The sequence below is a fragment of the Triturus cristatus genome, chromosome 3_1, assembly GCF_964204655.1.
Source record: "Triturus cristatus chromosome 3_1, aTriCri1.1, whole genome shotgun sequence".
Taxonomy (NCBI): domain Eukaryota; kingdom Metazoa; phylum Chordata; class Amphibia; order Caudata; family Salamandridae; genus Triturus; species Triturus cristatus.
The window spans coordinates 33,080,084-33,093,485 of NC_140583.1; the positions used below are offsets into that span (position 1 = coordinate 33,080,084).

The 13,402-nt window shown below is 46.6% G+C and overlaps 1 protein-coding gene across 6 annotated transcripts in view; it reads left to right on the forward strand.

Moving 5' to 3' along the window:
• Window positions 1–13,402, forward strand: part of PHF21A (PHD finger protein 21A) — a 737,785-nt gene that overhangs the window by 198,924 nt on the left and 525,459 nt on the right. For all 6 annotated transcript variants that reach the window (XM_085646699.1, XM_085646701.1, XM_085646696.1 and 3 more), the window contains one exon: window positions 9,998–10,063. In XM_085646699.1, the coding sequence (XP_085502825.1) occupies window positions 9,998–10,063 (66 nt within the window). The remainder of the gene's footprint in view (window positions 1–9,997; window positions 10,064–13,402) is intronic.

The following is a 13,402-nucleotide window of genomic DNA, read 5'->3' on the forward strand; positions in this document are numbered from 1 at the left end:
TCCGGCACCAAAACAAACTTCGGCACCTAAGACAGTCGAACCAAAGCCAAGCTCGGCACCGAAGCCAACTTCGACATCTAAGCACACTTCGACACCTACAACTGTCATCCCGAAAAAAGCTTCGGAACCAACAACTCTGGATCCGAAAATTCTCCGATCCGAAGAAATAATTTGAGCCGAATAAAGCTTCTGACCACAAGTCTTAGGAACCCAAACCTCATTCCGCTCCTAAGACTGTACCGGACAGCGGTAAACCAAACAAACAGCTCGATCCCAAACAGGACAAACCGGCTCCAAACAAGGATCCTTCCATAGAAGAGCATTTCCGCCCAGACCCAAAACAAAAGACTCTTCATATCCATCCAAAGACTGGACATATAATCACTGTACCTTATAAACAAAAACTGGAACCTCCTCCCACACCTTCAGTTCCACTCAAAAAACATGCTCAAACTTCTCCCATAAGGGTACCTTAACCAGATCCTTATATTTCCCTCACACACTCACCAGTCAGCCCACATAACCCTGATGACGATGATATTTCTGAGGGAATAGAAGATGAGCAACCCTTAGAGGACCCAGACGATATTCCTGGCCCATCAGATGATCCTTGGGAAGACTACAATGCACCAGATGGCCCAGATCTACCCCAAGATGACGTATAACCCTCTAGGCCATCTCCTCCAGATGACACCATAGGGTTTACACAACTCATTCACAGAGCAGCAGCCTTTCATTTGGTCGATCTCTATACAGATCCAGTGGATGACGACTTCCTTATGGACACACTATTACCCTCTCATAAGACCACAACCATCTTACCAATGCTTAAAGGGGTTACAAAGAACGCACCAGACCTATTTAAAGACCCCGTCAGAGCCAGGGGAATTAACCCCAGGTTGGAGAAAAAATACAAAGCCGTTCCATCTGACACAGCCTATATCAAGGGCCATCTACCATTAGACTCTTTATTGGTTTCCAACGCACGGAAAATACCAAATTCTCAAACAGGGGACGCTCCACCCCCTGATAAAGAATCCAAACTCTTAGATGCTTCAGGGAAACGCATGAAACCTCAAGCAGCCAATGTCTGGAGAATTGCCAACACCCAGGCTCTGTTGGCGAGATACGATAGGGCTCACTGCGATGAGCTTGAAACCCTTATACAACTTCTACCAGACAAATACAAGACCAGGGCTACTGATATAATACAAGAAGGGAAGGTCATTACTGATACTTCCATTCGTTGCGCTCTAGGTGCTGTTGACACAGCCTCAAGAGCAATAAATACTGGCATACTTTTACGCAGGCATGCCTGGCTGCGTATTTCTGGTTTTAAACCAGAAGTACAAACAAGTATTCTCAATCAACCTTTTGACCAACAGCATCTGTTTGGCTCCTCAGTTGATACTTCTCTTGAAAAAATGAAAAAGGACACTGACTTCGCAAAATCCATGGGAGCTGTACAAAATCAAACTCCCAGAGCGTCCTTTCGTCGCTCATATAGGGGCGACTCAACAACTTTTCCTACCAACACTGCATCCTCTTCTTACAAAACTCCCACCCAATCCTCGCCCAATAGAGCTTTTTACAGAGTAGGATACAGAGACAACAATACTAAAGGAAGAGGCGAGGTAACGCCACCCGTACTGCCTCCGCCCCCAAGCAGTGACTTCCCTCCCTTCCCCCCCAGACTATTCCACTCCTGTCGGGGGGGAGATTACAACAGTTCCTACCTGTCTGGAACTCCATCACAACAGACATGTGGGTGAGACAAATAATTAACTCAGGTTATTGCCTGGAGCTCACTTCCACTCCTCCAACAATACCACCCAAACAGCGTCCCATGTCACAAGAGCACCTCACACTCCTAAAACAGGAGGTTGTTGCTCTACTGCACAAACAAGCAATAGAACCAGATCCACTACACCAGCAGAACACAGGGGTTTACTCACTGTATTTCCTTATTCCCAAAAAAGACAGACCTATACTGAACCTTTACATACAGTCAAATCACTTCCTTATGGTCACATTACAGCAGGTCCTTCCTCTGCTAAAACAAGGCGACTTCCTTGCTACCCTAGATCTCAAGGACGCCTACTTTCACATTCCCATTCACCAAGCTCACAGAAAGTACCTTCGGTTTGTAGTGGACGGTCAGCATTACCAATTCAAAGTCCTCCCCTTCGGAGTCACTACAGCACCCCGAGTCTTCACAAAATGTCTTGCGGTAGTAGCAGCACACTTGAGAAGGGAAAACATCCAGGTCTTTCCATATCTGGATGACTGGTTAATAAAAGCCAAGTCATACCAATAATGCGTCCAGCACACACACAAGACCATTCACCTCTTACACAAACTCGGATTCACTATAAACAAAACAAAGTCGCACCTCCAACCATCCCGGTCTCAACAGTATCTAGATGCCACAATAGACGCCTCCAAAGGGCTTGCATCCACCAACCCAATAAGAATACAGGCCATGCAAGCTCTTGTTCAAAAATGTCAACACTCACTACCAGCTCGAGTGTTCATGCAACTAATTGGAATGATGGCCTCTTGCATTTTCGTAGTACCGCACGCAAGACTCCAGATGCGTCCCCTACAAGAGTGCTTAGCAAGCCAGTGGAACCAGGCTCAAGGTCAACTAACAGATCTGGTGGTGGTGGTGGTGGACGGCCGGACACATTGCTCTCTGCAGTGGTGAAACACCAAAAACCTTTCCAAAGGACGGCCATTCCTCGAGCCAGTTCCACAGGTGGTGCTAACCACAGACGCATCCCTCCTCGGCTGGGGAGCTCATCTGTCGGAGCACACAGTTCAAGGCAGGTGGACATCGCAACAAAAGCTACTCCACATAAACCATCTGGAGTTCTAGCCATTTTTCTAGCTCTAAAATCCTTTCAAAATTACCTATCAGGCAAGACTCTTAGTCTGAACAGACAATATGACAGCCATGTATTACATCCAAAAACAGGGAGGAACACTCTCCTTACAGCTGTCCCGGCTGGCGCAGATCATATGGAGGTGGGCCATTCCTCAAAACATCTACCTACTAGCAGAACATCTACCAGGAGTTCAAAATCGGATTGCGGATCTGTTAAGTCGTCAGAGCCAACAGATACACAAGTGGAAACTTCATCCGCAAGTTCTTCAACCTTTCTTTCAAGTATGGGGACAGCCACAAATAGATCTGTTCGCCACACACCTAAACTCCAAATGCCCAAGCTTCGCCGCCAAGTATCCACAACCATTGTCCAAAGGCAATGCAATATGGATGAGTTGGTCAGGCAAATTTGCATACGCTTTTCCATCTCTCCCACTCATTCCGTTAGTGGTGCGCAAGCTGCAGCAACACTCCCTCACACTGATCTTAATTGCACCAACATGGGCAAGGCAACCGTGGTACACCACACTACTGAAGCTTTCAGTGGTACCACATCAAAAACTGGAACTCTCACCACATCTGTTAATACAGAACCATGGAGAGATTATGCATCCATGCAGCTCAAACTAGCAATTTGGCTTCTGAGGTCTTGGAATTCGGATATCCTGACCTCCCACCTGATTGCATGAACGTTATCAAAGAAGCTAGATGTCCTACCACTAGAGCTTGCTACGCAGCTAAATGGAAATTTTTTGTTATATATTGCACCAATAACATCAACCCACTGGATATTTCCATCCAGAACATCATATGCTACCTGCTGCATCTCCACAAATGCACTTTAGCATACTCCTCAATCAGGTTACATCTTGCTGCCACAGCGGCTTACCTCCAAAACAGACCGCATCTATCATTATTCAAAGTTCCTGCCATTAAAGCCTTCATGGAAGGCCTCAAAAGAATAATTCCTCCCAGGGTACCACCCTTCCCTGTATGGAACCTCAACATTGTTCTCACCAGGCTCATGGGCTCTCCATTCTAGCCTTTGCATAAGTGTGAATTACAATTTCTTTCATGGAAGCTTGCTTTTCTAGTAGCTATTACATCACTCAGAGTGAGATCCAGGCACTAACAATTCAAGAACCATTCTTGCAACTCCATCACAACAAGGTGGTTTTAAGGACAAATCCCAAATTCCTTCCAAAAGTCATTTCACCATTCCATCCCAATCGGTCTGAGTTGCCAGTATTCTTCTCCCAACCTGAATCAGTAGCTGAAAGAGCTCTCCATACATTAGATGGCAAACAAGCTCTCCTCTATTATATTGATAGGACAAAGCCATTTCGTAAGACAAAACAGCTTTTTGTGTCCTTTTCTACTCCACAACAAAGGTAACCCCATTTCAAAAACTGGGATTGCAAGATGGATTGTTAAATGCATTCAAATGTGTCACCAAAAAGCAAATCGCACTCTATCCGTTCCCCCTAGGGCTCATTCCACCCGTAAAATAGGGGCATCTATGGCATTTTTAGGGAACATTCCCTTAGATGATATCTGCAAAGCAACTACATGGTCTATACCGCAAACATTCACAAAGCACTACTGTGTAGATGTGCAAGCAAAACAACAAGCTAGTGTGGGCCAGGCTGTACTCCAAACACTATTTCAAACCACTGCAACAGATACTGGTACTCGCCGCTAAGGGAGAGCTATGCAATCTATGCATTAGTGTGTGATCTGCAGCCCATATGCCTCGAACGGAAAATACTACTTACCAGTATGTATCTGTAATTGGTATGTAGGGCTGCAGAGTCACACACGCCCACCCGCCTCCCCGGCTACATCGATGCACTATGCTCCAGAGGAGGAGTCATCTACCATTCAAAGACTCTTCCAGGACAATAACAAAGTGTAATCATCCAGGCCCACCACCAGATAGCGATCTATGCACTAGTGTGTGACATGCCAAGAACAGATGCATACTGGTAAGTAGCATTTTCCTTCTCCTTAATGGTATTCCATGAAATAGATTTCCTATGAAATCATAGGTGCTACAGTCCACAAGTGGCATTTCACTTTCTATACCTCGGGTGTATTTCTGCACCATATAGTCTGGCCTTGTAGGAAAGTTAAATGTGGAAATTGGAATTTAAGCAGATATCGATATGTTTTAGGGTTCAGGGCACACATACTGGGTACTGTAAAGCAATGTCCTGGTGTTAGAGTTCCAGATTACCAGCAAGTGAGTCTCCCAAAAATGTAAATGGGGTCACTTTCCTACACACATCAGCAACTTCACAAAGAGGAACATCACCCACAAGTCCTGCACAGTTACTTCCATCAGTGGGGCATCGACATCTCTGCTGCTCCCAAAAATGCAAAATACCCAGACTTCGCCTTCAAGTACACTCAGCCGATCTGCAGTGCGCTATGAATGCATTGGTCAGGGATATTTACCTACGCTTTTCCTCTTCTCCCACCCTCATCCCATATGTGGTAAGGAAGATGAGGCAGAGTCCATGACCTCCATACTGGTAGCCCCAACCTGGACCCGGCAGCCCTAGTAGTCCATGCTTCTGGAGCTATCCATGAACCCGCACGTGAAGTTGCTGCTCAGGCCAGACACTCACTCAACCTCGATGGCAACTGAAATGCCCACACCCCAGGCATCTCCACCTAACTAGTTGCCACCCATGGTCCTTGAGTTTAGTTATCTCAGCCTCCCAGAAAAGTGCATGCTTATACTGCATGAGGCGTGTAAACCCACCACCCATACATGGCCAAGTAGAAAACAATTGCCACTATGCATCTGATGGCAAAACCTTTTCTGTACAAGAAATTACTTTCTACTTTTTATACTTACAAAAGCCAGGTCTGGCGTATGCTTACACCTCACCTCAGTTGCAGGAGATATGCAAAATAGGAAGTATCTGTTTCTCTTGCCCTTTATGGAGAGACTTAAGAGAGTGGTAGCTCTTATAACGCTTCCTGTCCATGTATAGAAACTCAAGATAGTCCTCAAACGGCTCATGGGTTCACTTTTTGATCCCCTACACTCCTATCACCTGCTTTTCTGTCGTGGAAGGTAGGTTTCCTAATAAGAATAACCTTGATAAGGTGTATTAGTGAGCTCTAATAGCACAGGAACCGTCCATCCAGGTCCACAAGCGCAGAGTGGTCCTCTGTACCAATCCCCAAATTCCGCTCCTGGTAGACTCACCTTCCCACATTATTCAAACCATTGAGCTGCTTGTCTTCTTTCAACAACCGCACTCTGTAGCAGAAAGGTGCTTATGCATTCTAGATGTTAAAAGGGCACTCTTGTATTATATCGACAGAACCAGGTCCTTTCATAAACTGACCAACTTTTTGTAACCTTTTGTGAGAAGCTAGCCTGGTATATGATGTTCACTAATGTAAGTGGGCACCTTGTACCAGCCCAGACAACCTTATGGTGATTTAAGAGGTCTTAGACAACTTTAGAAGCTCTCGAAGTGGTAGCTGTGGAGCACAGCCTTCAGGCTTAATCCAGAAGGAGTGTAAAACAACTTGTTTTACCAGAATGCAATCTTCTAGTATAGATTAAGTGAAAAAGAACCACACAAGATATTTATAAAAAGATGTATTTATTATTTAATAGTCTCGAACACGTAGAAATATTTCCTACCCGGAGATATGCACAATGCACATAATACCTTAGCAAAGAAACAAAGTAAATAGCACGTAATACACAGTGGACCCCAGGGGAGGATCAAACTATATACTAAGACAGTGGTAGAAGCACCACGACTTTGGTCAAGACAATGTCGAGAGGATGTAGAAGTGCTGGAGACCCAAGGAACCATCCAAGGTGAGTAGATAGGGACCCCTCTGAGAGCATGTGCAGTGTGGGAACACGACCGCGTACAACTCTACAGGTAAGTCGCAGTTGGATTTTGAAAGATTAAGGACCCTTCCCAGTGGACCCTGAAGAAACCCCGTGGAAGACAGAAGGTTGGTGAGCCATCCCACCCGTGGATACTCTACTTCCCATGTTACCTACACCAGGGAAGCCGGGTGCATACGTGTGAAGTGGTGTCGGCAACCGCCGTCAAACCCAATGGAGGACTTTAGTAAAGGGCCGCTGTTGATGAAGGAGACTGTGTCCGGTGGAATCCGAAGGTGGATTCTAGATGGGAGGTACCTGCAAGCAGAGTGGAACGAGTCTGTCACTCAGGAGTGACCAGGAGCCTTGGAAGTCGAATGCCCTCCGATGTTTGGTGTTGCAGGATAGATGACGATTACCTTGACTCTGCAGCTGTGAGGTCCAGGTGACGCTGAGGAGGACCAGGAGCTGTACATGAGCTGTCCCAGAAGGATGTCGAATGCTGAGGGGTCAGTGTCCGGTGGGAGCACCAACAAGCATTGGCAAATGCAACCAATGCAGGATTGGAAGAAGGAGCAACGTCAGGACCAGCAAGGTCCATGGGACTCGCCAAAAGGAGAATCGGGGCAGTGCCCTAGCAATTAGGGGATCCCAAAAGAAACAAATGTGACCGGAGGCACTAGAGTCGAGAAAGGACCTCAAGCAGCTCACCAAAAGATGCGGGCCGCGAGGCACAACAATGCTGTGTGGATGAAAATTCTGGTCACTGGAGATGCTCAAGGTGGGGGCTATGTGGAGCCCGAAGATCTTCTTGGAAGGAAGCCAACAAACCTTTGCAACTTCAATTTGATGCGTTGCACAGGGCTTTGGTTATTGTAAGCCCCATGAGGGATACTGGCCTAAAACTTGGTGAGAGGGCAGGGCAGGACAGTCCTCGGGAGCTGTGGAAAACCACCACCTGTGTTGTGGAACCTTTCGGAGTCCGGAGGACCTCGGGATAAGCAGATCAGTCGACTTAGTTGCAGTGCCTGCGAATGCAGGGCAATGACTCCTTCATTCCAAGAGAGATTCCTTCAGGTGTTTTTGATGCCCACAGGCCTTGAAAGGTTCCTGTATGGTGCACAGACGATGCAGCAGACTGGAAGGGAGACTAAGTCGAGCCCAAACGAAGTCCAGAGTGCCCAGACAGTAGAAGTGGTTTCTGGTCTGAATATTATCCCATGATGAATCTAGGGACCTACACCCAGGTAAGCCTTTAAGTACCCTAGGGAAAGTGTTGGGATGATTCAGGGGGTCCTCCCAGGGGAGAGTCTGGACAGAGGGAAGGTTACTCCCATGTCCTTTGTCCAGTTTCACTCCAGAGCAGGAGCCAACAGCAAGCGCACTCCCCTTGCCCCAATACACTAAATTCTGTTTGGGAGGTGGTCACAGGTCCCTGTGACAGGAAGCCTATTGTTCTGCCTTCCCCCGCTCGAGCTTGGCTCAGCAGCAGTCTCTGGTCGGCAGCAACCATTTGTGCTGTCCGGGTCAAGAAGGCTGGTACTGGGAATACTGAGAGCCTAACGGAGGACTCTTCCAGTGCTTGGAATCATACCACCCACACCGTTTACGGGTGGGTGGTATGATTTACAATTTAGGGAGAAAGCAGATAGACTGGGGTCCTGATTAGCAGGATCCCAGTCAGACTAGTCAAATACAGGTTAGCACCAGGCAAAAAGTGGGGGTAACCATAGAAGCAGATCCTACTTTCCTACACCTTTGCTAAACCCTAAATGCACACCCCATCTCTAAATAAAGCATCCAATGGGCATTCATTCTCCTTGCCCTCGAGGGGACATTCCACGTGCCAAAAAAGGGGCCATCTTAGTTTTCCTAGGAAACATCCCACTATTCAACATTTGTAAAGCTGCCGTCTGGTTATCACTACAGCTTTATTAAACACTACTGTGTGGGTGTTCTAGCCGGTAACAGGTGATGGTTGGTCAAACGGTGTTCAAAACCTCTGCATCGTCTGCCCACTAAAAACTGCTTGTGGGAAAATTGCTTTCCAATGTGTATCCACTGCAATACATGCTACGAATGGGAATGTTACTTACACTGTAAGCACCCGTTTGTATCGTGTAGTACTGTAAGTTCGCTTGCACCAGCCCTCATCCCTGGAAACAGGCAGCGATTACAGAACTCTTATTACCTTTCCTGTTAATTTGACCCGTCACAATAACACAGTACACACAATACTTGCACTTGATACTTGCCTGCATATAATGCTCACCCACTGAACGGAAAAGAATCTGAGGTGGAGCCAGTGTTCTCTTGCATTGTGGAGTGTGGGAGGATTCACAGCAGCTCTTGTGACTAACTTGTTCCAACAAAAACTAGTTGCAAACGTCCGGATTCCGCAGCAGATCGCAGGAGTGTGTGGAGCATGCAAATCTATACACTATGAACAGATGCACAAAGGGCATTTTTCTTCTACTGGATACAATACCACCTAGGATTCCTTACCTCCTGCCCTTGTTCCATTGACTATTAAGATCACAAACTATGCTAACGTATTATGCGCTGCATAAGCAGTTGCTCTCCTTTTCCCTTGCATTCCTGGGTGGGCCAATGACCAATATAGGGATCTGACACCAACACACTGATGGGCACAATGGTATCCTGTCCAGAGTCTCACGGCAGGATCGGCCTGGTGTCGCCTGCTGGTGCTGCGGAAAAACTTTCCAAACGAGTCTAAAGCTTGGAAAGGAGATTTAGAAAGCGAGTAATCTGCAGGAAGACTATTTTATACACCAGAAATGTCATTACTTTAACTTGTATCACCGGAAAGGCAACTCAACAGGTCAGGTTTATTGTCCATCAGAAGCTCCTCATTTTGGTATGCTTGTGTCCTAGGATGGCCTAGCATGGCTGCGACTTAGGATTGCGTAACATACCTGTACCCCGGCATGCTCTGATGCCCGACTTGATGCGGCTTATGGGCTAGCGTGGGTTTGTGTGTCTTGGAGTAGCCTGGTGTCACTTGTCTCTGGGTTGTACCTTATAATACCGGTGTAACTGTGCCCTAGTGTAGTGTGATGACTTGTCCTTGCCTGGGTGGTGGTGTGTGTGTAGGTTTCAGACCTACAGAGGACCAAAAGGTCCTTTGTGTCTGGCTACAAGTGCTTGTTGAACCTTTGCCACTTTATATTAACACAATTTAATGTTTACCTTCTCTTCCTGTGTGTTTTTTATTTGGGGCTCAGAATGCCGATTTGAAGAAGCAGCTTCATGAGCTTCAAGCTAAGATCACAGCTCTAAGTGAGAAGCAGGTAAGACGTGTGCAGTTTGCCTTCTCCTTGTGACCGCTCCCCTAGAAGGGATGGTTTGTTTATTGCTTCTCCTCTATGTCCTGCAAATAAGGTGTACTGTTTTGCTGTCTACATTGGTTCTGTCACATCATGATGTTTTTGTGAGGGCAAAAAATGTGAAATGACTTGCATATAAAGACCGAACCCTTTTGCCAGTGGGGGTGGATACATGGTTAGTCATTTTGTAGTGTGGTTAGCTTGGCATATAACTTGGACGTTGCTTTTTAGGGATGTGTTTTGACGCCCAAATTCTCCGATGTGTAATGCTTACTCATGCCGGATATGGAAGTTTCCTCACATACTTTCATTAACTTGAAAATAGTAGCACCTGTGTGTAAAATGAAGAGTCTTCAAGTGAGCTTAATAATTTTGTCAAATATGAGTCTTTTCTGACTTGTTGCAGTGCCTGGATATCAGTTTATATAATGTATTCAGTGGTGTACTTTAAATACTGTTAGCTGATCTGAGGCTGTAACCTCTCTGTGTGGAACTCCACGAAGTGAAAGTGTATGCACGTTTTACCATAAATCATTTCGGTAGTGGATAAGGGTTTTATAATGTTGCTGGTTCGCCATTCATCTCGACTGGTGAGTTGTTAATGCCACAAAAAAAAACTGGGAACATTCGGTCACTTGGGTAACAGTTTGGAATAACAGTAGATGACTCACTAGAGCAACTGAAGAAAGTTACTAACCCAGTGAGGGCCATGGGAGCCTTACAGGCAGGTGGTTTCTTTTAGAAGGACCTCACAGTACCAGTAGAAGACTGCAAACACTGCAACCGTCCTACTCAGGACAGCGTACAGGACACTACATGTGTGCTTCAGTGACAAAAGACATGACCAGTAAGACCGTCCTTTTCAGGCAGCATGAGTGGCAAAGGTCAAAACCCAATGGGATGTGGCCTAAAGCAAATGCAGAAAGAACAATTGATGGACAGAAGGCTGAACAATGTCAAACATTCACCCCAGCCCTGTTCTTTCCCTCTTGTGAGTAGGCAGGGGGCTAGACATCTCAGACTGGTGCCCAGTGACCCTGATGTTCTCACTAAGCATCCTACTCCAGAGAGAATTGCCTTTGAGGCTTCAACCAGCAAAATGAACCCCAGTTCATTCCCAAACCCCTTCTCCCCCAGCCCGGTATAGAGTCTAAAAGGATTGATGCGTTAGGCAAGCAAGCCTAGTATTGAGATGCAATGTAGTCTGTGTATTAGGCCAATATATGCATGCCCTCTGGGACGTGGCCAACGAGATCTTGGCAGAGCTTCAGAAAAACCTTGGGGTCCCACTGGCTCAAATCATTCAGGATCGTCAATCTAGCCAAATATGTGATTCATGCTTACGTAGATACTACTGATAGTCTGGAAATGGCAGTTTGGTAGAAGCACAGGTCTCTCTCATGGATATGCCTTTTGATGGCTCAAGCCTGTTCGGTGGAAAGTGGGTTCTGCTGTGGAATGTTTCAAACAGACTAGAGCCAATGCACACTTCTTGGGTCTTTTGACCCCTGCCAAACAGGTTCCTCACCAGTTTAGGACAGTCCAAATCTATTCTAGTGATCTGGTGTGTAGGCAACATCAGTCTCCCCAGATGCTGCTGCATTCACAGCACAGGACATTGATCTGGCAGGCAGTGTGCAGGACTATAAGGGCATCAGTCCTACCAGTCCCCTTGCCCTGCGGCAACAGCCAACAACTTGTTATATGTGGCACAAAACCTCCCTGTGTGAGGCTGGATCCAGCACTTTCTTCCAGAGGGGGGATCCATTGCATCCAGAAGATGGGTCCTTTAAATCAATCTGCATGGCTGTGGCAACCCTTGCCCTGCATCAGAGCGAATCTGTGGTGAACACATTCTCATTCTGTTGCAATAGGTGCAAATGTTACTTTCCAATGGAGCCATATTTTCATATACCTGTCCTGTTCAAAGTATGCCCAGTGCATTTTCAGCTGGTCGTGCTTCACTACGATCACATCAGCGTCCCCAGGTGTTCAAGAATGTGATGGCGGTCGCTGTCCATCTTTGGAGGTCGGTAATACCAAATTTACCCTACCTTGATGACTGGCCGTTCTCCAGGCAGTGAACGTCTGGACATCGTTGGGGTTCAGGATCAGCAAGCCAAATTTTCACCTACTCCTTTGCAAAGGCTTTCTTTCATTGGAGCTGACCTGGATGGTATGCAACGTTTACCCACATGACCTTTACCACGCATTCTTGACCATGCAGGTAAGTAACTTGCATGGGTTTTTACCCATACCTCACATCCTTTTTTAGGATATAAATGTTCGAGGCATGTGTGCTGTAGATGCACATGCCTTGCATACTCCTATCTAGTGTTGCATCCGGATCTTTGCAAGTTGTTTTTCTGCGGAGAAGTCTTTTCCAGTCACAAGGTAAGGTGACTTCTCCTTTTAGTAATAGTGCACATGGACATCGACTCCATTGTTAGGATGTTTTCTTTATGCTATCAGATTCAGATGTGGTTAGCGGCGCTCCGGTTCAAGACCGTTCGTCTGGATCCCTTCGAAGCGCAACCCACTGAACCCTCGTCGGTATTGTTTAGAACACGTTTCCCACCCTCAGCATGTTGAAAATCTGAAAATGTTCCTAGTTTGAATAAGAACTCCTACCGCGGCCTGGAGGCCTAGCCTGTTTATATTAACATCCACTAAAAAAAAACATCATAGACTAATCTGCTGATGAAACGGACTCCGTTCCAATTCTTCCCTCAATGCCACTCCAAATATCCACGATCCGGCCGTCACAAGGTCTGTTACCTGTGCCTGTTTTTCGAGCACAAGGAAAAGGCTATGATGTCCGTCACTCATTTCGCTCAAAAATGACCCTCCGATCGAATTATATAAGCCATGCCCGGACCTGCTCTCACCGCACTTGAAGGCAATGTATGAAGAATGTAGAGAGGTGGGCACACTCCCTCCAGATCAGTACCTGGCCTCTCTGGGAGTTATCCATAAAGAAGGCAAACCTAGGGATCTGTGCTCCGCGTACAGACCCATCTCTCTTCTAAACGCGGAACCCAAAATCCTCGCCAAGTTACTGGCAATTAGACTTCTTAAGGTCATAAATAGCTTGGTGCATGCTGATCAATTGGGCTTCATGCCTCAGCGAAATACGGCCCTTAATCTGCGGCGAGTACATGGGGTTTTGGGGAGGGCTGCCACGATCCAAGAAGACGCCATCATACTGTCCCTAGATGCTTTGATGGCCTTTGATACCGTAGAATGGCCCTATCTCATGGCGGTGCTTGAGAAACTGGGCTTCGGGCCTGCTTTTGTGTCCTG